This window comes from Arachis stenosperma, chromosome 1, assembly GCF_014773155.1.
Source record: "Arachis stenosperma cultivar V10309 chromosome 1, arast.V10309.gnm1.PFL2, whole genome shotgun sequence".
In the NCBI taxonomy this organism is placed as follows: Eukaryota; Viridiplantae; Streptophyta; class Magnoliopsida; order Fabales; family Fabaceae; genus Arachis; species Arachis stenosperma.
Genome location: NC_080377.1, coordinates 118,975,345 through 119,001,778, shown reverse-complemented (window position 1 = coordinate 119,001,778; position 26,434 = coordinate 118,975,345). Strand labels below are relative to the sequence as shown.

General features: G+C 35.6%; 2 protein-coding genes and 1 non-coding gene across 6 annotated transcripts; all 3 read right to left on the bottom strand.

The window, feature by feature from the left end:
- Nucleotides 1–182: 182 nt before the first annotated feature.
- On the bottom strand, nt 183–3,293 carry LOC130980492 (protein MULTIPOLAR SPINDLE 1). 4 transcript variants are annotated; one of them, XM_057906111.1, is made up of 10 exons: nt 3,068–3,293; nt 2,923–2,980; nt 2,704–2,850; nt 2,550–2,615; nt 2,334–2,404; nt 2,182–2,236; nt 1,581–1,694; nt 1,270–1,449; nt 1,034–1,104; nt 183–693 (listed from the first exon to the last, which is right to left on the bottom strand). In XM_057906111.1, exons 1-9 carry the CDS (start codon nt 3,245–3,247, stop codon nt 1,064–1,066), a joined length of 912 nt encoding a protein of 303 aa, XP_057762094.1. In that variant the 5' UTR covers nt 3,248–3,293; the 3' UTR covers nt 183–693; nt 1,034–1,063. The 4 variants fall into 4 exon arrangements, with proteins under 4 accessions (XP_057762094.1, XP_057761341.1, XP_057760816.1 ...); XM_057904833.1 differs by having other exon boundaries at nt 191–693; nt 1,257–1,449; nt 2,571–2,615; XM_057904407.1 differs by having other exon boundaries at nt 192–693; nt 1,257–1,449.
- Nucleotides 3,294–6,178: 2,885 nt separating this feature from the next.
- LOC130968266 (eukaryotic translation initiation factor) lies at nt 6,179–11,603 on the bottom strand. Its single transcript, XM_057893447.1, has 9 exons — nt 11,130–11,603; nt 10,204–10,275; nt 9,652–9,753; nt 9,125–9,337; nt 8,931–9,028; nt 8,478–8,565; nt 8,042–8,392; nt 7,697–7,942; nt 6,179–7,617 (listed from the first exon to the last, which is right to left on the bottom strand). Exons 1-9 carry the CDS (start codon nt 11,328–11,330, stop codon nt 6,583–6,585), a joined length of 2,406 nt encoding a protein of 801 aa, XP_057749430.1. The 5' UTR covers nt 11,331–11,603; the 3' UTR covers nt 6,179–6,582.
- On the bottom strand, nt 10,506–10,610 carry LOC130954351 (small nucleolar RNA snoR103). Its single transcript, XR_009076286.1, has one exon. It is a non-coding gene; the product is annotated as a small nucleolar RNA snoR103 (small nucleolar RNA).
- Nucleotides 11,604–26,434: the final 14,831 nt, after the last annotated feature.

Genomic DNA, 26,434 nt, shown 5'->3' with positions numbered 1-26,434 from the left:
ACTACCACTCCAATATTAAAAATAAAAAATTCGTAAAATAGCAATGTATCAGGTTAAAGCTGCAAATTCCAACTTTGTCCGGAAAATCTAAATAAAGCAATATTGAAGAAGCAGAGTTTTCTAATACGTATCTAATACCAAAAACAACTAATAGACGGTGCACGTATTGATAAAAAAAGAAGTATGAAATACAAGGCATAGGCAAGCAAAAGCAGTGTAAACAAAAGAAAAGGAAAAGTTTGAATTGTAAATACAACCAACTATAACTTTTGTATTGAAGAAAAAGACAGTGGCCAAAAGTAGCGAAAACAATGACTAGATGACAGTGATAGATGCCGATCATTAACACATGAAAATCCATCCAGATCCAGTAATGCCTGCTTGTATAGTTTACTCAATGTTTAGGAATCATACTCCTTCCATGATCCATCTATAACACAACTTTTCCTATATGGACCACGAACAGGGTCACCAATCACCATATTACAACATTATATTGAACCAATGGTTAGTGGAGCAAGCTATTGAAAATATCTTGTTTAATAAGCTTCTGAAGAGAAGCCCCGCCAAATTGTTTTGCCAATTCTCCGGTTACTCGGTCCATATAGAGTACATACAGTCCATTTCTACTTTCCAGAAGTTCTAATGCTTTTTTTGCCTGGATAATTGATGACACCCAATCTTCAAGGAGCACTGTGAAGTGTAATTTCATGGTTACTAGTTAGTTATAGTTGTTATAATTGGTTTATCTTCTTATTACAATCAATCAGCAAGACTTCATAGGGGAAGAATATGTGTAGGAAAATACTTGAACATTATCATTTTTTTATGTAGAATAATAATAACAATTTTGTTAAGGGCGTTTGTCAAGACTTTTAATATAGAAAGATTTTATTGCAGAGTTAAAATTTTTAAATTTTCAAATTATAGTGTATTTATTGCAAAAAGAAAAAAATAAATAAATAGTTTTCAATTGAAGTAAAGGAATACGAAAACCCTGCTAATAATAAACATACGTAAGACTATGGTGTACCTTTATCAAAATCTTCAGATTTTGACCACTCTAATAAGTAATCTGACACCATGAACTCGATGAGTTGGATCCTGTCATCCATAAAAAAAAAAAAAAAGAAGACAAATGCATTAGCCTTAAAAAACACTTCCTCGGGCTCAACCTATATTGAACTATTCGTAATAGTTAATGAAATTCAGGGTTACGAGTCAAGAATGCTAACATGTATTTGCATAGAACTTACATTAAGAACATACTTTCATGCATATCAGGAAAGGCATCATCAAAAGGATCAGAGAAAAGCAAACGTTCGGCTAGCACCAAAATTCTCTGACAAACTGAAAGTATTGCCCGCTGGCCGATGTAGCCCTCACTTCCAAGTTTACGAATCAAATGCTGGATACAATACTGTGCATTCGCATCGGAGTGTTGAGATCCTAGATTAAATTATTTAAAAAAAAAAACAAAATGCTAATCAATTAAATGACCAAGGCAAGAAAAATTAAAGATATTACACAGCTACAAAAGTTTAGCAAAAAAGGGTAAGCAAATCTAAAAGTACTGATACCATTTTCTGACAAGGGCAAACACATCTGCCTAACCAAACGTGTAACTAGGCTGTTGATAATTCCTTCGATAAGTTTCAGGTTCCTCCCATTAGATAGAAGATTCTTTAATGTAACTTCAGAAAAAGGCATAAAATAATCTTTAGTGGGGACAATAAGGATACTGGATTGTGGGTAGTTCGTAACATGATAATCCGAAATGAAGCCATAAAAATTCGAATGAAACATAGTAAGCGCTCAAGATGTCAAAATTTGACGTTAATCAGAAGTTTGCAAGAGTGGGAGACTAGCCAGTGTACGAGCTTGAATGAAGTATTGCCAAATACAGCTGAAATTAACTCATACGCTCATACAGCTATTCATTCACAGCCAATATTCATTTACTTGATGCATTTCGTAAAACAAAATACGAACTGGGCTTTCCTTTTGGAGACAAATGAAACCCCACAGGAAGCCACAAATTATGTATAAGAAAAATTTTAAAAATAGCAACCTACTAGAAAATATTGATCCCATACAGGAACTTAATTATAAATGCTTGCCGTAAATTATAAGTATCTAATTAAAACAAGTTGTACACAAACATTGAAAAGCACAGAATACCCAATATAAACTCTTCAGCTTGATGTGCCAGGTTTGCAAACTTGGAATCATCCACCTAAAAAAGAAAACGGGAAGAAAAGATTTGTCATTCTGTGTAAATAATAAATGCATTGAAAATAAATGGTAAAGTGAAGCACTATGACAGGTGATACAGAATCACAAAGGTCCACAAGAAAGTCAACGGAGGCCTTAAGCTGTTCTGTTTCATCCTCCTCCGTTAAACCTGTAGTTTCAGTTTCAAAATTGAAATCAAATTTAGTGCGACTCGCTTTCAAATTCTCAATATGGAAGTAACACCATTCTTGTTACAAATAATGAAATGTGCCTTTAACAAGAAGCTGTTAGAATGTTGCTATGTAATAATGTACCTAAAGTAAGTCGCTGCTTACTTGAAGAAGATGAACCTACTCTTCTCCTTCTTTCCTTAAAGCGCACTACAAAAAGCAGATTTTCAATACCAATGGTTCATTGAAGATCACGGTGCCATAACGAATAAGATGAAAGTGATGATGATAGCGAAACCTTGTCTAAGAAATCTACGGCGAAGGACATCGTTGAATCTGGCGTCAGAAACACTTCCATGCTGATTAGGGTTTAACTGTCCCAAATTGTCGAAGAAATAGCACTTACAAGAAGCACTAGCGGGGAAGAGATCGCAGTGCGAAGCATCTACATCAAATTCCAGAAGCTCCTAATTTCAGTAAGCGCGTCGTGTGTACATGTGAAAGATGGAAATCGAACCTAGAGCTTCGTTGAGATCTTCTCTGAGCCTCAGGATCTCTTGCTTTCTTTCCTTGGCCTAAGATTCCAAACACACAAATAGAAATAAAGACACGGAGAACGCATCGGATTCAGAAGAAAAAGAAGGAAGTGATTCGTTTCGAACCTTTCGCTTCCAACGAAGGGCGTCATTAGAAGGCGCACCAGGCTCGTTATTGTTATTAAGAACCTTCGATCGGAGAAGCGATATCGCCACCGCCAGCTTCAGCGATTCGTCATTCCCGCCTTCCTTCTCTGCCATTTCCATTTTTTTCGTATTTAACACTTCAATGTAATTATCCAACATGCTCTAATTAAAAGGAAAAATACGTCCTGATTTTTTTTTGCTGACATTTTCGTCTTCAAAAGAAGAAAAATATATTTAAGTCTCTCACCCCCGAAAAAAGTAGATATTTATATCCTTTCATTGAACTCAGGCGTTTGGACTGAACGAAAAAGTATGAGCTGACAGAAGTGGCGCTGACATGGCCGTTACGGAGGCCACGTGGCAGGGAGCATTTCGAAACAGAACATATAAATTCTTGGAAAGAAAAAACGACGCTGCTTTTGTAACCTCTCCCAATCTTTTAAATTCTCTGTCCTTTTCTTTTTCCTTCGTCTTTTTTTTCTTCCATTCTTCTTCTTTGGTCCCTACCTCCATCACTGCTGCACAATCGCGCCTCCGTCAGCCACCATCAACACCAGCGACCTCTTCCTTCCTCTCTTTTGAGTAGCTGTTGGTCCTGTGAACGATCCTCAGGAGTATCCATCTCATCCAGCATGTCATCCCATCCTCTGTCTTGACGCTTGATGTTCCTGTAACGTCGATCCATACGACGCTCCAACTGGTCTAGTCGGGCCATAAGCTTGAGCCCTAACTCTTGAGTCATGAGACCTTGGAAGGTGGTGCACCTGGTAGTGAGGTAGGAGGCTATGGTGCTGTGGTGGTAGGCTATCCCTCAGATATCGGGAAGTTAGATGCGTCTTCTGCCGGGACTCCCATATCGGGATCCCAGAAGAGACCACCGCTCTCTTTAGCTGGTTGTTTCCCTTTCCCAGTTGATTTCTTTCCTTTGGTAGGTCACAAGCATCTCACAAGCAGGACCTCTACACAATTCACACTCATACAATGCAACCATTTAAAACTATACAATGGTGGAATTGAATGAAGAATGAGTGATGCACATTGACAGAAAAACTGAAGTTGATAAATCTCAAGTAAAAATTTGAATATACATGTAGCCATTCATGTAATTCACATTGCAAAAAGAGATTGAATAAAGAAGTACACATTAAACATCAAAGCATCACACAAACACTCTTCAAAGATGAATGGAAATAAGGAATATGAAGCAGCTTAGTGAAATATAAGAATGGAAAATCTCAACTAAATAGAGAAATGACAAGCCAAGGTAGTGATTAATTGGCCTTGGCAACATTCAAAGCGAAAAGCGTGCATACCATGTCAATTAATCAAAGTGAAGATTGGGTTTTGAAAACAAAACTTTTCTAAAATTCGGCAGCATCTCAGTAGTACATAGTACATTTTCCAAAGTCAAACAAACAATGAATTCAACAGTCAATTATAGGTAGAGAGTGTAGATCAAATAATCAAGTCTCACTGAATCAAAATTGAAGTTCAATATGCATTAAGAACTCAACATCACTAAGTAAGAACAAAAGCACTAGATTCAAGAAGCAATTCTTATCTAGTTCAACAATTATATCAAAAGTAAGCTACATGAAACCTAACAAAAGTGCATCATTGAATCAAAAGAATTAGCCCATTTTAAAACACAGATGTGGCATCAGACAGCAAAATGAGCACATAAGAGTTCATTGTTAACCAAAATAGTCAATGAGAATTTACACAGCAGCAGTGTAAAACATCAGTCTCAGCAATTTCCATTAACCAACCCTGATCCTAACAACTCAAGAACAATTGAACAAACTAAATATAATGAACTACAAACAGTGATTGCACAGACAACAACATTAAGCAAGCAAGACCTAATCCACTATCCATGTCAGATTCTCTAACAACCTAATGTAACTAACTAATCTAACCAAATTGAAATTAGCTAAACAAAACTAACTAAACAATATTAATTAACTAATTGCAATAACAGAGTGAATTAAACAGATAGAAAGAAGACCTGGAAAGCACAGGGGTGATAATGAGAGAGAGAGGAAATGATGGTTGGGCCCTAGTAGCGACGGTGGTCCGCCGGTAGAGAGGCGGCGGCAGGGCGGCAGTGGGTCACCGAGAAGGTTGTTGCGGACGAACGGTGGGTGGAAGGAGGGTGAGAAGAGAGAGAGACTAATGGGAGTAAGGGAGTGAGAAAGGGAAGAAGACGCGAAAAGAGAGGAAGGAGGAGGTCGCCGGCGTTGATGGTGGCTGACGGAGGCGCCGCTGTGCGGCAGTGATGGAGGTAGGGGCCGAGGAAGAAGAATGGAAAGAAAAAAGGACGAAGGAAGAAGAAAATGCAGAGAAATTTGAAACAGGATTGGGGGAGGTTACAAAAACGGCGTTGTTTTTGTCTCTAAGGACTTATATGTCCTGTTTCGAAATGCTCCCTGCCACGTGGCCTCCGTAACGGCCAAATCAGCACCGCTTCTGCCAGGTCAGATTTTTCCGTCCCGTCCAAACGCCTGAATTCAACGAAAAGACATAAATGTTCACGTTTTTCGGAGGTGAGAGATTTAAATATATTTTTCCTTTCTTGAGGACGAAAATGTCCGCAAAAAAAAAAAAATTAGAGACATATTTGTCCTTTACTCTTATTATTATTAGATACTTTCATTTCTTATAATAAACATTTTTCTCATGCGAGTATTTTCTTGTATATATAAGCAATTCAATTCTAAGCAATTTTACAGATCAAATCCTCAATAAATCCTCAATAAATTTTCCTTCGAGCTTCTTTGCGCTTCTTCAACAACGTCGTCGTCGTGATTGTCGTCGCCATCTTAAAACAAGAAAAAGAATGATGCATACTTACGCCTTTTTTTATTGGACTTGTATCAACTATCAACTTAGTTAGTTAAACTTGCTTACAAAAATAATATAATTTGGCAAACGATTTTCTGGTCTGATATCATATCAAAGCTTAAATATTATTTATTGTTGTTGATATTGTTTTAGGCCTAAGGAAACTAAGGCCGTATATAGGAACGAAATAAACACATTATAATTTATTTGGGAAGAAAACAATTATGAAAAATTACAAGGATGGCAGGAGGAAATAACGACAATGATATTTATGAACTGACGAGTTTAACAATTACTCTTGTAAAGAAAATTAAAAATAAAATGGAAACTAATGAAATACAAAAAACATTTGGACCCTGTAATGGGCCATTTTCTCTAGGAGAAACAAAATCCGTAGAATTTATGGTTTTGACTGTTCCCTCAACAAATAAACACCTCTACGACATCCCCAAAAAGACCAAAATCAAAATTATACAACTTGATGGAAAATACCTGATAATTGAAACTCCACTTTTATAACATAGTGCAATACAAAATGCTCTTTAACTCAAGTGTGAGCGTAAAAAGGGTTGGGAACTTGAAAGTAGTGAAACAGGGAAGAGATGTTCGTCCAGATACACAATTTGGTCATGCATAATCCCCATCAGGTTTCACTGGAACAGTCCCCGGCATGCGTCAATATCCGACGCTTGTGATTCTAACACTGCTTGCCCGGATGCAGAGCTGATGACATGCATAGCGCTGTCGAATATTACTTTCTGGAACCGGTCGTCTTCCACCTTCTTAAGTACCTCCCTCACCACCTTAAAGTCCAAACCTCCAGCCAAAATCAGTCTTCCTATTATCTCCCCAAAATTGTTTGGTGCTTTAGGCAAGTCTATGCCAATATCATCAATCATTGAACCAAATAACAAGCAACCAGTTCCTATGTCTCTAGGCACAAGGATCTTCTTCATCAAAAGATACTCGATAAGATTGGCAACAGGTTCAACGCAGGGTGGGCTTTTATCCAGAGCAAGAGAAATGGCTTCCTTGACAAACTCTGGGTGGTAAGCAGGTGATTTTAGTTCCTCCACACACTGCAGTGCCTCGTCCAAGAGGCGAACACTGAAATATTCTTCCAGAAGAGACACTGTTTTCCGGTGAAGATCAGCAGTATCCGATTTTACAACTGGAGCCTGTGCTTTCTCAGAGGACACAGCGGGAGGAGCGGCTTTAACAGGTGAAGCGACCTGAGGTGCAGGCTCAGAACCAAAACCATAATTTGATGGACGAGCAGGAGGTCCACCCCCTCCATGCACTAAGGCACTATTTCTCATAAGACCAGCACTTCCTTGAGGTAGATACTTAGAGCTCAGGGTTGATGACTTGGAAAACATAGGAGACTGGCCACGTCCTGCAGTTTGAGCACCTGAAATGTCACCTCTAGGAATTGATCTAGTCCTAGGCATCTCCCAATTATCATTATCAATTCCAGGCATCCCAGGCATCTTCCTTGTCCCAGGCATCCCAGGCATCAAGCCCCCAGTGCCAGGTCGGGCAATGGGGAAGCCCCCAGGGTTGGTATTTCCAGGAACACCAGAAACTACACCACGGGGATTTCTGATACTTGCAGTAGCACCTGGACGCAGACCAAGATTCTTTTCGGCCTCGGAATGAATTTCAGTGATGGTCTTAGCTTTCACCTACACAAGTAAACATCGATGCTTAATATGTGCCTTCAAAAGTTAAGGCATGTATATACAACAAGTTGTTTAAATTTACCTCTTCACGTCTTGGAACCCAGTTATTAGAACGCAAATCTAGAACGTCACGAACCATGAACCTCAGACGTGGTGCAAGTTGGGAGTTTGTGCTCAACTCTTTCAACCGGTTGAAGTAAATATCATTTATCCGCCGTGATTTTGGACTTTCATCGAGCTGCTTACCAATGGTGTTGAAAAATTGACATATAGCTTCAACATTTTCCTCAGCTGGACAGATCTTGCTGTCAGGAGGTCCTAGAAGCTCCTGTTCCAAATAACAGTTAACCAATCAAACAAAACTTGATATTACACCCCAAAACAAGAAATAATATTACATCAGTGAAGTCCCAAGTCATGCTAGAACCTGAACAATGTGATGGACAATCTTTTCTGGAACCATTTTTTGCTTCAGCAGCTCTCCAATTAAGCGGATGTTTCCAAGGGTACGAAGCTTGACAAGTCTCTCCTTGTCACGGCGCTCCATCTCTTGATCAGGAGCAGTCATTTGCCTAAGTTCTTCCCTCAGCTTATCTGCACCTTCAAACGCCTCCTGGCAGATATTCAAGAGTACTCGCTTAAAAGTGATTTCTTTCCCACCAGGTTCATCTGATGGGAAAGGAGGCAGCTTTTCATTAAGATCAGAACAGAGCTGAGCATACATGGGGCAAAATGTTGGCTCTAGCACTGCCTTATCAAATATAAGCGAAATGACCCCCTGCATTTACAAACAAAGTTAATTAGGAACAAGTAAACATAAAATGTCATTACAACAGCAAAATTAAAAATAATTAAAAAAACACCTTGAGTATGTCAGCTGATGTTATGCCTGCATCAATCAACTGACCCTTTAGAAGATCAAATTTCTCAGGAGTCAACTTATTTAGTATTCTGTGAAACAGTTAACAACATTAGTAAGTAGTAGCACAAGCCACACATTCTGAACTCCAAACAAAGTTTGTGTAAGTGATTAAATTAAAAATAGAAAAGATAACGATACTTAGAAGCTAATTCTATAGTTTAAGCAGGAAATAAGTAAATAAAATCATCACAACTAACAAACATCAAACATGATTTGTTTCACATTTAATATATGATGATTATCCCTCAAATTGTTCCTTGGTTCAAATTACTATTACTGAGGTGTGGAATTTAACGGTAATGCATACACCGCAATTAAAAAATCTACATCGGGTTAACGTCAATGGATACCCACTCAAATATCAATAAATATTAAGATGATAAAAATATGTTACCCTTTAACAGTCTTCAGGACACGATCCTTTTCAGAGAGACTTCCCCTTCTAGCGGACCATGGCACCTCAGCCTTGACCAGAGTAGGAGAAGGTCCTCCCTAAATTAATACAAAGATTAAAAAAATTAATTATACAATACAATTGGTCAAGGAATAAAGGATAAGGCTTCAAGCACTTGTGTCTTTTTATATTACCACTTGGTTAGATGAGATGTGTGCCCTTGCAAACTGAGAATTCAGTTGGTCTTGACGATTAACCTGACTAGTATTGCCAAACTCCCTATTCTCCCTGTCCCTGAGATTATCCCAGGACCTCTCATCAGCATTTGCAGGAGGAGGCTGCCCAGACCGGCCACGCCAGTCACGATTGTCAGGTTCAGAGTATCTATTTTGAAATTGAGGTGGAGGCTGCAGAAGATAATTCAGGCCTTATTAAACAAATTAGAAAATAGTATATTGAAAACGATCCAAAACAAAATCATATATCTTAACATGATACATTTACAGCAGCAGTTTAAAGAATAAAAATAGCACTTGTGATGCACATGAGTGTTTTTTTTTTTTTTCAAATTCATTCATAAATCTACATATTGTATCAGTATATTCATCACCAACGATAACTAAAACCGAGCTAACTTCATCCATCAATTTATCAGAGAGGATGAAAGAGGATTGGAACCTCAGAAAGTTACACACAAATAGAAAACAAAAAAAGCACTCACGTTGTTCTCCGAGCGTCCCCAACTTTGATTTTGATCCTCACCAAAAAGTTCAGCTTCAATATCTTGTTTGATCTTCAAAATATCATCGGGGATTTGAACAGCCTACAAGTAATCAGACAGATGTTAGCACACAAATATAAGTTATATGACAAAAGATATACAAGTCGCACAAAAACTGAATTATGCTGCCATTTCAATAGTATCATTAGAGCAAATAGACAAATTATGCAATGACAAAAGGCAGGTATGTATTCAGCAAGAGATTTCCACCAAAAAAAAACCGACAGCTGTTAATTATTAATTTAGTCAAAAGGTATAAGTAAATTAATAAGAGATCATAGAACAACACACCAGGAAATTTATCCACAAAAAGAGAATGAAAAAAAAATGTAAGAGACCAATCCAACCACCAGTGATCAGTGTTGTCAGATAATGTTGATCAGACACAATATTTTGCCAATAAGCAACAACAATATTGTACGATGGCTATTATTAATTTTAAAGAACAAAACTCAACACAGTACTTAATCAGAAAAAAAATATGTCAATTACCTCTCGGAGCTGTAAAAGCTGATCCCTGGTATAACGCACCCGCTCGCGACCCTCAAATCGTGAATCTCCAGCCTATAAAACAGAGCATTTGGATTAAAAGCGTCTACCACAGTACATGGTTATATAAAAAACATTCAATCATATAATTCACAGGAACACAACAAGAGGAGGTATCAAAACATCTAATCAAAATTAAATGACACCAAGTTCTATACATGTATATCACAGTGAAAATATCATAATAACATTCTATTCACAATATACAAAATGGTGCAGCATAAACCAAAATCGCCTAGTAAATTCCATGTACGTGGGTCCTTTATGGACAATTTGAAACTTAGTCAAACCCACCTAAAAGCCCACAATTTACTTTTAGTCCATATTTACAGCAGGTACACATATTTAGTGGCCCACCAAGAATTAGGACATTCAACAACTCATGTTGCCCTAAATGGCCAAGTCCCTAGCTGCTATACACTGAAAAATCGCAGTAAAACTGAATTTGTTTAGTTCTTCACTGTTTTAGTTCTCTGCAGAGCTCTCTATGGTATTGCACCGGATGATGTTGTCACACAAATTAAAGAACATTATTTTCACAATCCAAACCTCAACACACAAAAAAAGAAAGCAACTTGAACATTGATATCAACCTAATTAACACAGGATCCAAAAAGTGAACAAGAAATAGAATCTGAAATAACGTATTGGAAACAAATATCCAAATAATCCTTCCAGCACCATGACAAGACACATTCAATGTCACAACGGAAACACGAGAGAAAAAAAACAAAGCAATCAAATTTGTTTCGGAGAAAGTAAATAAATGAAGAAAGAGTTAAACTTTAATGGAAAGCCTGCAGAATGAAGAGGTGAAAGCGACCGAAAAGGTAGATCCAGGGGAAACAGTTAACGATTGGAATTTATACCTTGATGGAGAACGCTGAAGAAGCGCCGCCATGGGGGCGGAGGAGAGGAAGATCGCCGAAGGCAAGGGAGGCAGAAGTCGTGGAGGAAGCAGAAGAGGAGGAGTCGAATCGAGGAGCAAGGAACCTGCTACCACCGCCGGAGCCGCCGCCTCGACCACCACCAGGCCTCAAGCTAATCACCGTCTGATCACCTTGCTGCATACCTCAGGATCTCTCGCTTCGAGATGAAATCTCCGCCGTCAGATGAATAAAAAAGAGACGATAGATTCGACGAGCGAATCTGAGGGCTCAAAAGAACCAAAAAGGAGAACTTTACGAGATAGAGAGGAAGAGAGAGAGAGGAAGGAAAGGTTAGGGATGAAGAAGGATAGATAGAGATTGGGATTGGGAGTGTGTTGGGATATTTCTCTCTCTTCTGCGGAGTGAGAAGAGAAGAGAGAACTGCGTGAGAGCGTGAGAGAGAAGGGAAGAAAGAACGAAGGGGTGACAAAAAACCCTTATTACGAGTGAGCGTGCGTACAAACGTATAGCGTACCGTATGTCAAAATCGATTTTATAATTATTTTAAGATTTCAATTTTGGGAAAATACTTTGAAATTAGGTTAATAAAGATACAAGATAAAAGATAAAAGATACAAGATAAAAGATAAACGGAAATTGAAGTTACGGCCTCCTTAGGGTTTGGATTTGGCGTCTTGCTCATTTATATGTACCGCGTACCGTATAGTTCCAATAGGCTAAACGTATATACTACGTATTATAGAGGTGTCGAAGAGTAAGTGGGAGTGGGCCGGGTGGTCAAGATACGGCCCACAATAGTGGTTGCTTTTTTTTTTTCAATAACAGTAATCTTGATCCACCTACCTTCCATTGAGATTTGTTATTTGTTATAAGATTTCAATCTAATTTAAATCTGACTCTTATCTTTTCTTATTTTAAACTAAAATCTTATAAATTATATCATATCATGATTCAATTTTAAATATAATCAATTAAAATTTCATTTAAATTTAGATATAATTTTAAAATAAAATAATTAATTATTTTTTATTCTCATTTAATATTTTTAATTATCATATTCTATTTAAATTAATATATTTATTGATTAAATTATTTTTTAGTAAATATTATAATACTCGTTAGTATGTAAGTGTGAAGTTTAACACTAAGCAAGTAGTAAATTGGCCAAATTAAATTTACTAATTAAAATTGGCGTCTATCAACATTCTTTAATAATCCGATTTTTTTTGTGTCAGATCCGATAGTATGAAGTAATATAACTTTACTAAAAATTCAATAAGAACAAAATATTATGGGTGTACATGGCTCGACCCGATCCGAAGACCTGGCCCGATCCCGAACATTTTAAGGGCTAATTTAGTGTTATTTTACCGGGTCTAGGGTCGGGTAAGCGTCTCAAAAATAGACCCGGTCATTATTTCGGACTATGGTGGGTTAAGGCGAACCCCACTTTTATCCGACCCATGTGCACCCTAAGAGAACTAAAAAGATATATATGTTTTAAATTAATTTTAATATTATATTATATTAATTATAAGTTTATTGTTTTATTTTTAATCACACTTGTTGAATTAGAAAATAGGTCAAAGAACCATCAAATTAGAATTAATGGACAAATTCAAGTTCAAATATGGATATTAACTTTTCGGTAATAAGTTTCTTCTTTATAAATAAGTGCATCATAAATAAGTTTCTTTACAAATTATTGTTAAAGCTTTAAAGACCCGGTTTTCACTCAATTTGGACTTGGTATAGTTGTGGCCCGAAAATATTTAGGTTTCATCGGGTCTATGGCCGAATCTGGGGCAGAAATTCAGTTTCACCCGACTGATGAACACCCCTACAAAGCATAAAGATCAAACTCTTTATCGATAGTTGACGGATTTCTTATTAATTAATCATTAATTCTACAAGTATTTAAATCATATCCAATATCTATTCGACTAGCATCATAGGACATTAAGTGTCCATAATCAAAGTATGATAAATACATTTTTAATTACTATGACAGTTGCAAGTCAAAGAAAATTCTATTTTTATATTCATCTTGAAAATATTCTATTGATAAATATGCGATAACTATAATCATTAGAAATTCTCAAAGTGAATTAATTCAATAGTCAAATCTATATATGCACCATCTATATATAATTTTTAATAAATAAGATATATCAATCTTCATCCAATGAAAATCATTACATATATATTGGTCTATCCGAATTATTAATGTCCCTTTTAATAATCCTATAATTAAGAACAGTTTAATTTATATTAAAAAAGACTTGTCTCTTACTATTATGATCACTATTAAAAAAGACTTGTCTCTTTATACTTTTTTTTCTTTCAATTGGGTCCTTGATCCAATTTTTCTTTTAATTAGGCCCTCTTGACGGCAAACATTACAAAAATTGTTAAAGAATAGTAAATTTACCATTATACCCATACTTTACTCTTTACGAATCACTCATTCTCAAATTCTAATTCTCTTCTCCTTTCCTATCATTTCTCCTCCTGTGTTTTCCTCGTACCTTGTAAACATGGATACAAGCCAACAATCTTTAGAAATCTCTAACTAACAAGCAAAATAAGAAAAACACAAGAACATTGTCTCCATTGTTCACAAGCTCCAATAGAGATATGCACCTCTATTCACAATCCTAACTCACTCTCCATTAGAGATATATGTTCATTGAAGTTGCCTCTATTCATTCGTGTAGTTGTTAACAGATGAAAACGGCATTCTTATCCTACCTCTTATGGATCTTTGTCTCTCCATCTTGTCAGTTTCGATTCTTCAACGCTTAACTGGGAATAACTCTTCCGAACCCACCTTCTTCTAAAATAAAAGAAAAGAAAAATTCCTAAAAAATTGCCTTTAGATACCCTAATTGTGCAAATCTAAAAAGATAACTGATACTAGAGGATTTGGCAGCCAATCAAAAATTAATATCACAATTAGCGAATGAAAACATGGAATTCGAATTTGAAATTAGATGAAAGTGGGAAATGGAGGAAGCAGAAACAATAGGAGATTGGAGGAATTCTGGTTTTTTTGGGGGGAGGTGGGCTCAGAGACAGCGTGAGGCAACATTGGAGAAAACAGAAATGAAGGCGGTGGCTAATAGTGGAAGGAACGACATAAATAAAGTCAGTGACCACGACAAAGATGTACCGGAGTCAGCAACGACAGCAGCAGCTTTGCAGGCGTCGAAGACAGCAGAAGTGACTTCATCGGTGGCAGTAGCAGCGGTCGAGGATGAACGACAGCTTCCACAACCATGGAAGAGGACATCTGCGACAAGCGGAAGGATGGATAGAGTGAGCGAAGAGATATTGAGAAACCATGTTTGGCTTCGAAAATGGAGAATTCAAAGAGAAAGAGATAGAGAAAAGGGAGGAGAGGGCTATATTGTCATTTTGAAAAAAAGAAAAAGATTATTTTATGGATTCAATGGTATCTTTAATTTAGAAACAGAATATTCCATTAATCTAAACGTTTTTGTTACGGTAAGGACTATATTATCAATTTATCATGGGCACGAGGACAACGTTAAATAACTCTCGTCAACTACTTTTTATTGACTAAAAATTCTATTAAGACAGAAGAAGTTTCGTTTTAAAAGTTGCTATCTCCGTGATGATTTTCTAAAAATAGATATGTCACTGTCGTTAATGGTTTACAATAAGCACCACTATTAAATTTTACATGATGAATTGACGAAAGGACATAACGTGTTTAACAATTGCTATTATAAAAGATTTAATTAATACTTTTTTTTTCATGGACTAACTAATCTAATGGAGATGGGTTAGAGTGGAGATGGAACTTCGAATGGAGGCAAGAGCTATTCCAATAGGAGTTGTATTTAGTGAACCAGTTGCATGATACTTTAAAACAAGTCAAACTTGCTTGTGACAGGGATGATAAAGTTGTGTGAAAATTTGATAAATAAGCTATATTTTCTACTAACTCTTTTGTGCAGGTGTTGCATGCGAAAATGATTCCGGATGATATAGCGAGTTACAGCTTTACTAGGACAGTTTGAAAAGGTATAGTTCCACTATGAGTTGAGCTGTTTGTCTGGTTTTCTTTGACTGGAAGGGTGAATACGAAGGAGAGGATGAGTCGGTTTGGAGTGGTTAACCAGGAAGATGTTGTATGTGTGTTATGTAATAAAGGTGTTGAATATGGTGACCACTTGTTTCTTTGTTGTGATTTTTCTTAGCAAATTTGGTGTGCATGGTTGTCATTTGTTGGAAGGCAATGGTCATGTCCAGAAACGCTAAAAGAACATTTTCAAAGTTGGACTGAGCTATCAACTCATAAGGAGGAGTGCAAGAGATGGATGGTGTGATTCCATGCAATTATCTAGAATATTTGGCTAGAAAGGAATAGAAGGATTTTTCAGAATAAAAGAAAAGGGGTTGATGATATTATCCATCAGTCCTTTATGAACTATAAGGAGTAGTTAGGTGCGGATCCCTTTTATTGTTGATGGCAATGCCGAAGATGACATGAGGATATCTTTTATTGTTCTTTGCTTTGGTTGCTTTCTTTTATTTGTTCTAGGTTGGTTCTCTTTGTTGTCTTCATATGTTCCACTTATTGTGTTGAACTTTTTCTTTTAAAAAAATCTAAAATTGAAATCATCAAAGACTTAATTGTCATTTTACTCGTTAAACAACCTAATGAGTTATATCATCATTTGTAAAGAGAGGTTGTTCTTTGATACTCCTCCACAACCTCCATGGATGTTGCAGTTATCACTTCAACTGTAAAGTCCTTATCTTCGAATACTTTTTGGTTGCGTGGAATCCAGATCTTCCACAGAAAGATGGCTTCCAAAACTACGCTTCTCTTTTAATTGGGATATCTTTAAGGCTGTGTTTGGAAGGGAGACTGAGACCGAGAGACTAAGACTGGGAGACAGAGACTGAATTAAGTCTTTGTATTGTGTTTACTATAAAATGTATTGAACTAAGTTATGTCTCATTATTATGTTTAATTAAAATAAATATAAAAATTGAGGAGCGAATTTGGAATTTAAAAAGTTAAATGAATATATTTTTAATAAAAAATATTATTAAAGTTTCAGTTTTCATCTCCAAAATTTTAGTCTCCTGTGTCCCCACTTTCTAGAGGTACGGGATTAAAATTTTGGAGACAGGTACTGAAATTTTAGTTATAGTCTTTGACCACTAAATACAATACTGAATCTCACAACCTGTTTGAAAATTTTTAATAATATAGAATTGAATTGAATTCCAACGTTTGGAATGAATTAATAAAATTACAGAATTGAATTGAATTCTGATATTTGAAATATTTATCAAATGAATTAAAATTTTATAGTGGACATCTTTACCCTCTATTAATGTAACATTATATGAAATAATTAAAAATTTTATTTTAATTAGAACATGTATGTACAAATGTTAATAAAAATCTAATATTAAATAGAAGTGTCATTCTACCCTATTTTACTTTTGGATTCTAGTTCTTTTGCTAGTACCATTTGTTTTTTGAGAGTCTTTAAAAAATTTTGTACTTTAGTCTTATTGATACTTAAAGAAAATTTGTTATCAATTTCTTCTACTACTTTTAGATAAGCTTCTACTGAAAATGCTCTATTTTTCTTTTGTCTCTTATTCTTTTGTATTTTGATAACTTCAACTAACAAACCATCAATGTTTATGGTCCATCTGAAATATGCATCTGGTTCATTTCCATTTTTAACATCAATAACTTTTTGAGTATACATATTGTTACCTATTTTTATATCCATAATAAATTTATATCATAAAATGCACCAATAATTAAAAATATGACATATTAAAAATAAACATAAAACGATACATAAACTAATTGTCATTGCATAAACAAGTAATAATTCAAATGATACATAAAACTCAAGTTTAATACAAAAATATTTAATAATATAGTCTCTCAAAAAAAACTTAAAACTCATTTAATAATATAATCGTTCCACATTTGTGCAGCTATAGAGTCTCTCAAATTTTCTTCCATTCGTCCATCTTCACCTCTAACAATTTTAATATTTGTAAAATTTCGTTCAGGTGTACTATTATTGAGATCCCTTTTAACTTGTGTAATAGGTGCTTCGTCTAGATAAAAATTCATTAAGAAGTTATGAAGAATGCAACAAGTTATAACAATTTTGCTCACAGTGTTTACATCATATCTAGCCATTTTTGCTATGATAGAACATCTATTCTTTACAACTCCAAAAGCTCTTTCAATTACATTGTGCAATGATAATTGATGAATGTCTTAAATTGAATAACTCTTTCGGATTTTTAGGAGTGTTATGAATATTCTTTTAAATGAGTACTTCGATATGGAGTGATAAAACTAGACCTCAGTATATATCTAACATCTGTTAAGTAAAATTTACATAAAAATATAATTTAAACTATTTACTTATCTAATACTAGAAAAATGCTTATTAAAAATAAAAAAATTACTAGAAATTAATATCTTGAGAAACAATTAGATTATCTTTCCTACGTAGTGCATTATCTAAAATTCGTGAATCCGAAACCGAGCCCTTCCACATAGGCATCACATAGGAGAATGTTAAGTCAAATATACAAGCTGTCAATATATTAATTATCGGGTAACTTTTCTTTCATCTATATTTTGACATATCTTCTTTTAAAACTTTAACAAGAATATGTGTTTTATTTATAGCATCGATACAATTCTAAAAATTTTAATGAAAATTAGTGATATGACCATTTCAAAATACAAAAAATATACAAAAAGTAATAAATGAATTTTATTTTTAAAAAATTACCTTAAAATATGGATAGAGTTTTTTTATAAAGAATTTATGATGGAACAACTGTACCATCTTGTTGAACTAAAAAATGATTTTCAAGTGTTATTATAGCTTTAAGAACTTAGTGAAAATGATGACTGATTGTTTCAGTAGATCGACGAAAAAAAACTTCTTATTCGAATACTTGTTTTACCACTTAAAATATGTAAAACTTTGCAATTTGTTCCTCAAAACAGTTATATTGGATATCTCTAAAAAGTTTTCTTCCACGATGTATACCAACTAATTTCTTAAAAGCATCATAACTCTTATGTATTATAGAACGTGGGTTATAATATGCTTTTAATTAAGTTATCAACTCCTCTCACACATGATCTCTATTATATCACTGAGATTGAGCGATTGGTCTTTTAATCAGAGACATATGCTGCTTTCTATATTGCATACAAGCTAAATAATCTATATAAACAACTAAAGCTAATATTTTTGTTTCGTCAAATTCATTCATGTTACACCTACAAGTATTTGAAAAAATATATATATAAACATACGCAACGTGTTCAACAGAATCAACGTTTAAGTTTGAGTACAAACAAATATATATATAAATAAGCATACATATTACATATACGATGAAGCAAAGCACAAAAAATACGTCTATGGGAAGGAAAGAAGAGCAATAGTTTAAAGTCTGAATGTGATATTATCTAGGTGCAATTCATATACAATGAAACAAAGAAATACATACCTTATCGATGAAGCCCGTTTGCCCGGAAGGAAAGGAGATGAAGCACGTCTGCACGGAATGGAAGAAGAGTGGAGGTGCTGTTGGGAGGTGGAAAATTTTGAAACTAAATGAGTAAAAAGAAAAGAAACTAGATCAAATGGATATTTTGGACATTTTATATTTTAAGTGAAATCTTAATAAGATAGAATTTCAAATCACACCCAATTAGCTAGATAGGAATTGATTTTGGGAGAAAATAGTAAAATTGAATTGAATTCTATTTAAACTAATTTATTTATTTATTGTTTCAAACGCTAAAATTTAATTCAATTCTTGTGAGAATTGAATTTTAAAGAGTTTTCAAACATCTTGTCAATCTCTTAGTCTCAGTCTCAGTCCCCATCTAAAATATTTTCATGAATTTCACCCATCTTCTCCAGAAATCATCAGTTCCACCAGGCACAAGGCAAGCTTCTAATTCAACCTTTCTCCAAACCTCTTTTGCTAACGAAGATTCAATTAGGCGGACGATTCACTTAAATAAAATATTTAGAGAAATATCTTACCAGAATACAACTTTGGAAAATGGAAGACGCAATTGCAACTTTCACTAATTTATAGAAGTCACTATTAGTAGCAGCGAATTAGAGTAATACGTAAACTACTATTGGTAGCCGCAATTTACGGGAAATAGGGTGCCTGTAGAAACTGCTATAGGCAGCAGGGTTTATGTGTGTTGTGTTGCTTGTTCATAAATTGTTGGAGACAGGCGCGGTTTACGTTCAAAGGGCCTATAAAACCGCGATAGCTAGCCGCTGATTCTTCATTTGGGACGGAGTGTTAATATTGTTAAAAGGAGGAAATTCTAGAGAGAGAGAGAGAGGACTTTGGAAGCAAATTCAAATTTTCTCAATGGTGACCTTCAATTGGACATCATGGTAGACGAACAAAGCTTGTACTGGCTGAATGGCGTTGTCCACATTGCCGGTGCCATTGTCAACGAGGTTAGCTTGTTCTTATTTTTCTGAGTATTAGAATTTGTAAAATAGAATATAGTATGTAGGGTATATGAGTTAGAATTTATAATTTAATTTTTATAGTTGAATATTAGACTTTGGAATTTATGATCTAAAATGTAGGGTATGAAAAATAAAATATATAATTAATATTTATAATTTAATATTAGACTTTGGAATATAGAATGTAGTATGTTGTAGCGTATAGGACATCGACAATATCATAACTTAAGATTTATTAATAGGGTGTTAGATTTAATGCGGATGGAATGTTAAACTTTGTTGTGATTTTGTAATTAGAGAGGCTACTGATGTTATTTATTGTTTATGCATGTATGAAGTAGAATAATTTTTAATTATTTAGTGTTATTGCGTTTAGGGTTCTTTTTAATTGTTTAATTATGTAATTTTAATTATTTAGTGTACTTATTTAGGGTTTATTTGTGTATCAAGAAGGGTTTAATTATGTTGTGGTTATTTTTACTGTATGGTACAGTCGAGTAGGTGTATCTATAACGTTTAGTGGCAACAAAATATACCCATGCATGAACGGATTATAACTTATTTGGAGAGGGCTGGTTTGTATCACTTAGTCAGGCTAAACAGGCATTGTTTTTTGGTTGGATGAGCCTGTGGTGAGTACATTCATTGAGAGGTGGCGTCTTGAGATGCACACTTTTTATATGCCTTTCAGAGAGTGCACCGTCACACTGCAATATGTGACATTTCAGCTTGGGTTGTCTATCAATGGGAAGGCCGTTATTGGGTGCCTATCTGAGTTTAAAAAATTCATAGAGGGTGGCCGACCAGCTTGGGAATGGTTTTAGGAGTTATTTGGTGAGCTGCCACTACCGAATAAGGTCAAGCAGATGATAGTCCACTTCACATGGTTCCATGAGAGGTTTAGGGTATTACCAACTTATGCGACCGACGATATTGTTCGCATATAGGCATGTGCTATATTATGATGTTGTCCACTCAGTTATTTGGGGACAACAGTGCGAACTGGGTTCATATTCGGTGGTTACCTTTTGTGGCGAATATTGATGACATAGGCAGTTATAGTTGGGGTTCCGCTACATTGGCATGATTGTATCGATGCATGTATTGGGTGACGAACAGAAATGTCACCAACTTGGCAGGTCCTCTCCAACTGTTACAGAGTTGGATCTTATAGTGGTTTCCCTCTTTGAGGCCACACGGGTTTGAGGATTTTTCATTTATGTTGGCATCCAAGTATTGTTTATTTGTTTCAAGTTTATAATATGTCGTGTTAAACCTTCATCTTACCACTTACTATAATTCAGGTGGGCAACATACTTACCCCCAAATGATGGGAAGGAGCAAAGGGTTATACATTATCGCGTTGCATTAGATCGATTGAGCGCTCGAAATGTAAGTTTCATGTGTGTGGTTGGTTTCTTTAGTGGCAGTTCACCATTCTGACTGTATATAATTGGTGTGAAATTTATAACCCACAAACTGACCGGCAGGTGCACTGGGTCATACCAAGTAGTACCTCAAGTGAATGAGGGTCGATCCCACGAGGATTGATAAACTAAGCAATAATGGTTAAGTGATTTACTTAGTTAGACAAACAGAAAATGGTGTTTGAGTGTTCAAAAACATTAAACAGTAATTCAGATAATCAGAAAAGCAAGCAGTAAATTGATGTGAATAATATATGGAGAAAACAGTTAAGGTTTTAGAGTTATCTATTTTTCGGATTGACTTTTCTTACTAACTATTTTAATCATGCAAGATTTAATTCATGGCAAACCATATATGACTAAACCCTAATTCCTTAGACCTTTTTATTCTCCTCTAAAATTCATCAACTGCCAATTTCTTGGTCAATTAATTCCAATTAGAGTGTGAAGTTTAATTCTAGTTATTCTGCCACAAAAATCATAATTATCCAAATATAAGAAGATTATATGTCACATATCCCGTTAAGTCCAGATAATTAGAATTTAGGAAAAATTATTTTCAAGCTGTTGTTCAAGTAAAGAGCTTTTCCAAGTTATACCGAACTCAATTAGAAAGAGTGTCATACTTCCGTTCCACCCAATTTCATAAAATAAAGAACGAAAATAATTCTTAAAATATAAATATGTACATAAATTAAAATAGAAAAAATAAGGAACAGAATCAATCCATACAATAAACAGAGCTCCTAACCTTAACAGTGGAGGTTTAGTTGCTCATAGAAAAGAGTGAAAACTAGGATTCTGGTAAACTGTGAATTTTTAGGATGAGATGGAATAAAAAAATTCCAGAAGAGAAGTTTTTTTTCCTTTTATATCTAATCCAAATTAATTTAAAATCTATTTTCTAAAACTAAAATAATATCTTTTCCTATTTTAAAATAAAATAAAAATTTAATCAAAATTAATTAAACTATGTGTGCAGCCTTTGGAAGAAGATTGGGGACCACTTGCATTATCAAGATCTACGCTGAACTTAGAAATTTCCAAGTTCAGCGTGGAAGAAGCCGTATTGCTTCCATGCGTTTCTTTTGAATCCACGCTGAACTTGGAAATTCCCAAGTTCAGCGTGGTGGCGTACGTACTTTCTCCCTTGTGTGCGTGGATTCCACGCAGAACTTGGAGGACAAGGCCGAACTTGACTGGATGGAGGGTTAGTGCTCCACGTTGAACTTGGAAAATTCCAAGTTTAGCGTGGAGTGGACAGCATCAATTCTTCATTTTCTCCATTCTCTAGCCTTGGCTTAAACTCTGCGAAATTCGTCTAAAATGCCACCTAAAATAAACAGAATTGCACAAGACTCAAAATATCATTCATAGTGTCTAAAATATATTAAGTCTTGATTAAACTTAACAATTCAAGTGCAAATTCACTAGGAAAAGATAAAGAAGATGCTCACGCATCAATAATATTCTAACGTACGAGGGTGTTGAATTTTTAGATTGTGTGGGAGCCTTACTCTGCCCTCGATGTACTTACTGGGGTTCATCCTGAGATACTTACGAAGAAATATTGTTGGTTATGGTGAGCAGTTACTAGCTTGATATATTTTTAAAAGTTGCAATTGCGTCTTCCATTTTTTAAAATTGTATTATGGTAAAATGTTTCTTTAAATATTTTATTTAAGTGAATTGTCCCAATTAGGCAGTTATTTCCTCTAATTTGTCACACCTTTAGAATACATCAACAACGGCAACCATTGCTGTGGAGTCTTCATTGTGCGAGAAGTTCATCATGAAAGGCATTTAAAAGAAACTCTTATTTTTTGTGGATATTAAAGGTCCCACAACCGAAAAAATTATAATTTGTACCCATGAACTTTACGAACGCTAACAAAAGTACCCATAGAAGACGAAAAGTGACTTTGTACCCATGAAAGGCTGGGTAGTACCCGGATGTCATTAACTCGTTTGCTCCGTTAACTTAAAGGCCAACATGGCACGTTAAGTGCTTACCTGGCTATGAGACAGCAATATGATATGTTCAAGCATGTTGTTACCGTTATAACATCACTCATTTTCCTAATTTATCCTCAATTATTTCCCAAATTTGAAATTAGAAACCCTAGAATGTTTAGGAGAAGCATATGTAACCATTGTTCTTCGAATGGAAGCATCAGCGGAGAAGGGGCTTCGTCTTCCAAGAGGGGTGAAGAGAAGACTTTGTTTGGGAGATGCTTTTGCAGACAGGATATGGTGTTGCTACAATCTGGAACCTTAACAAATCCTAGGAGATGGTTCGTTAGGTGTCCTCTATGGAAGGTAAGTCTTTTTGTTTTTATGCTTCTGTTTAGGTTAACTTATTGTGAACGATTTCTTATTCCTCCCTTTCACGCTACAGACGATAGATTGCAAGTATTTTGTATGGGTGGATGAGATTGACGGAGGCTGAAAGGGGGATTGGCAAGAGCCCTTATTAGAAAAAATCAAGATAGCTGTTGTGCTAACCAAGAGGTCAACATCATTAGGCAAAGAAGAGAGATTTAAGAGAATAGTGTGAAGATCTTCTTAAAGATGGGGAAGCTCCAAGATGAAATTAGAACTATTAGGTCATGGATTATAACAATTTTCTTTAGTTTGTTGATTTGTGTAGGCTTGAAAATGCTCCAATTAATCAATATGTAATTGTGCGTATGGTGTATGTTGTCCTGGGTCTTTTGTGGCTATTTGGTTTCAATGATGATGAACTTCAAAACTCTGTTAATATCTTCACTTGTTGTGGAAAAGTCAAGTTGTGTTATGACATTAATGTCCATAATTGTTAATGAATTTGATATCTGTGATATTGGATGTAACACAAATTTGACAAAACAACACATAAAAATGTCGTGAATTGACAAATCTAGCAAGAAACTCGATATTGTATACTAAATAACGAAAATATAACTTGAAAATAGAACTAAATAAAAGAAGTTCATTCCATATGTTATAATAAACCTTTAAATAATTTTAACATAAGCATTTATCAACAAAAGCCTCAAAATAAGTCTATGAGTTTGATGTGAAAGTAGCAAATCCAAATTACCTAAAAGTACCAATACAAACCATGAACATGAAAGCATCAGGTAGTGCAATATAAGCACTAGGCATACGTTACAAAAAAATCATAGTATCAGAGTTTTAAAGCTCTCATTACAGTGAGTCATTGATCAAAACATAAAGTCACACTAGAAAATCCTATTTGTTGGGTGTGGAGTTGCTACTGCCACTAGAACCCCCTATCGTTGTTGCCACTTGAATATGCTCCTGTTGGTGGGCAGAACCTAGGTACTGGCCATCTGTCTACTGTTTGAATTGTGGATGGTTGAGTTGGCATAAATTGCATAAATCTTGTAGTGGTCCCTCGACTTACACCATGCATTATTTGTCTGGTAACTCTTGGAGGAGGTTGGTTAGTTGGTGGTGTAGGAATAACATGAGAAGGTTGTGGTGTGGTAGGAATTATGGGAGTAGGTTGTGGTGGGGCAGGTCTGAGGGGAGAAGGTTGTAATGGTGGTGGCCTCTTAACGTTTCTCCTCCTAATTAGTCGCTTGAACATGGTTGGCTTTATGATAGGTCTAGATGGCACATGTGCAGTAGAAAACCTGGAAGGTGGAAGTCTTACTGCCATAGGTTCTTCAGAAGGGTTCATAGAGTTCACCACATCAACATTCACCTATGTACGATAATTACATTAAGTCAAATACTTAGTGCAAGATAATTATTTTTATGCTAATAAGTGGAAGAAAAGAGTGAATACAAAAAACTTACATTAGGTGAATCTGAAGCTAATGCTTCAGCATCTGCAGCCTCTAAAGTTTCTTTCCAATATATCTGTTGCTCCCTGGCAGCATCCTCATAAAGATCATCAACAGCCATACCTTCAGTTGTTGCTGCTGCATCCTGATGCTGACTACCACTACCTGCTGCAGCTCCTCCGCTAGCCATAGCTTCTTTCTTCTTGTCACATCCTCTGTTGTTATGACCAATATGAGAATACATGAGCAATTTTTATAATTTTAATTTACAATGCAAGTTCCAAGGGCAAGTATGCTCTTTAACAAAGGTTTTGATTTGATAACTCATCAGATATAATCTCTTAGCACAGTAAATTTGCCATGGGCAGTTTTCATCATAGAAAATGGCTTTTTGCATTTAGTTGAATCAACCATTGAAAAAAAATACTTCTCCCAAGGTTAATATTAAACTTTCTTACGACTTTCTTGAACTATTGCAGAGTCTTAAACTCCATTTCAAGCTCCAGCCTCACTTCCTAAATAGGTGCATCAGCATTGCCCTATGGAAATGATCTTCCTTAGTCATCCTCATCACTTGCAATGCTGTGGAGGTCCTCTGACTCATAGCAATGAACACCAGGTTCATCATCTGAGTATTCCCCCCATCTACCTAATTCAATACTGATGGAGGTTGATTCGAATCTGTATTAGGGATAAATGTTTGTCTAGTTGGATGGAGTTTCTTAGTAGATCTCCTTATCTGTTTCCTCATACTTCCTCCAGTAGCTTCCTCTGTGTTGTTATTCTGTGTTTCTGGAGCATTGACTATGGTAGATGGATTGGTAGAAGGGGTGTTGGTTGGGGGGTTGGCTGTGGTTCAAGCATGGTTTGGGAGGAGGACTGATTCTGTGGTAAAGGGACATATTGGGTGAGCAATTCGTCTTATGGATTGTCAGAGTTAAAGGGTGGTTCTGTGTATGTTGATGACTTTGGTTGGACATTGTTTTCAATGTCAAACTGCACAGATATGTCCCCTAAGTTTCCATGGTCAAGAGGAATAGATATTGCTGGATGTGTGTTTGGTGTAGATTCTTCAGATATAGGTTGTGTAGGGGACTGCACATTTGGTTCAGGGAGTTGAGAAGGTGTTTCTAGAGGTTGGGAGGTGATATTTGGTGGTAGTTGTCTGTTCATAAGGTCCTCAAAATTCTACTTGTCAGGTTCAGGTATGGTAGCCAAGGCTGATGGATTTGGGCTGGCATCTGATTGGGCCTTATTTATAACATGGGTCACTTCTGCACTTTGGGCCTCAGTTTATAATCCTTCCAGTTGGAGAGTTCTTCCAGGACCTTTTGCCTTCTTTGGAGTTAGAGTTCTCTTAGCACAAATTTTCCTCCTTTTTCTGGAGTAACATTAACCTCACTAGGTGATTTTACACTACCTTCGTCATTCGTATTTATAACATCTGCTTGGCTGATGGGGTGCTCTGTTTATAATTCAATGCTATGCCCATTCTCCACAGTAGCTTCATACAT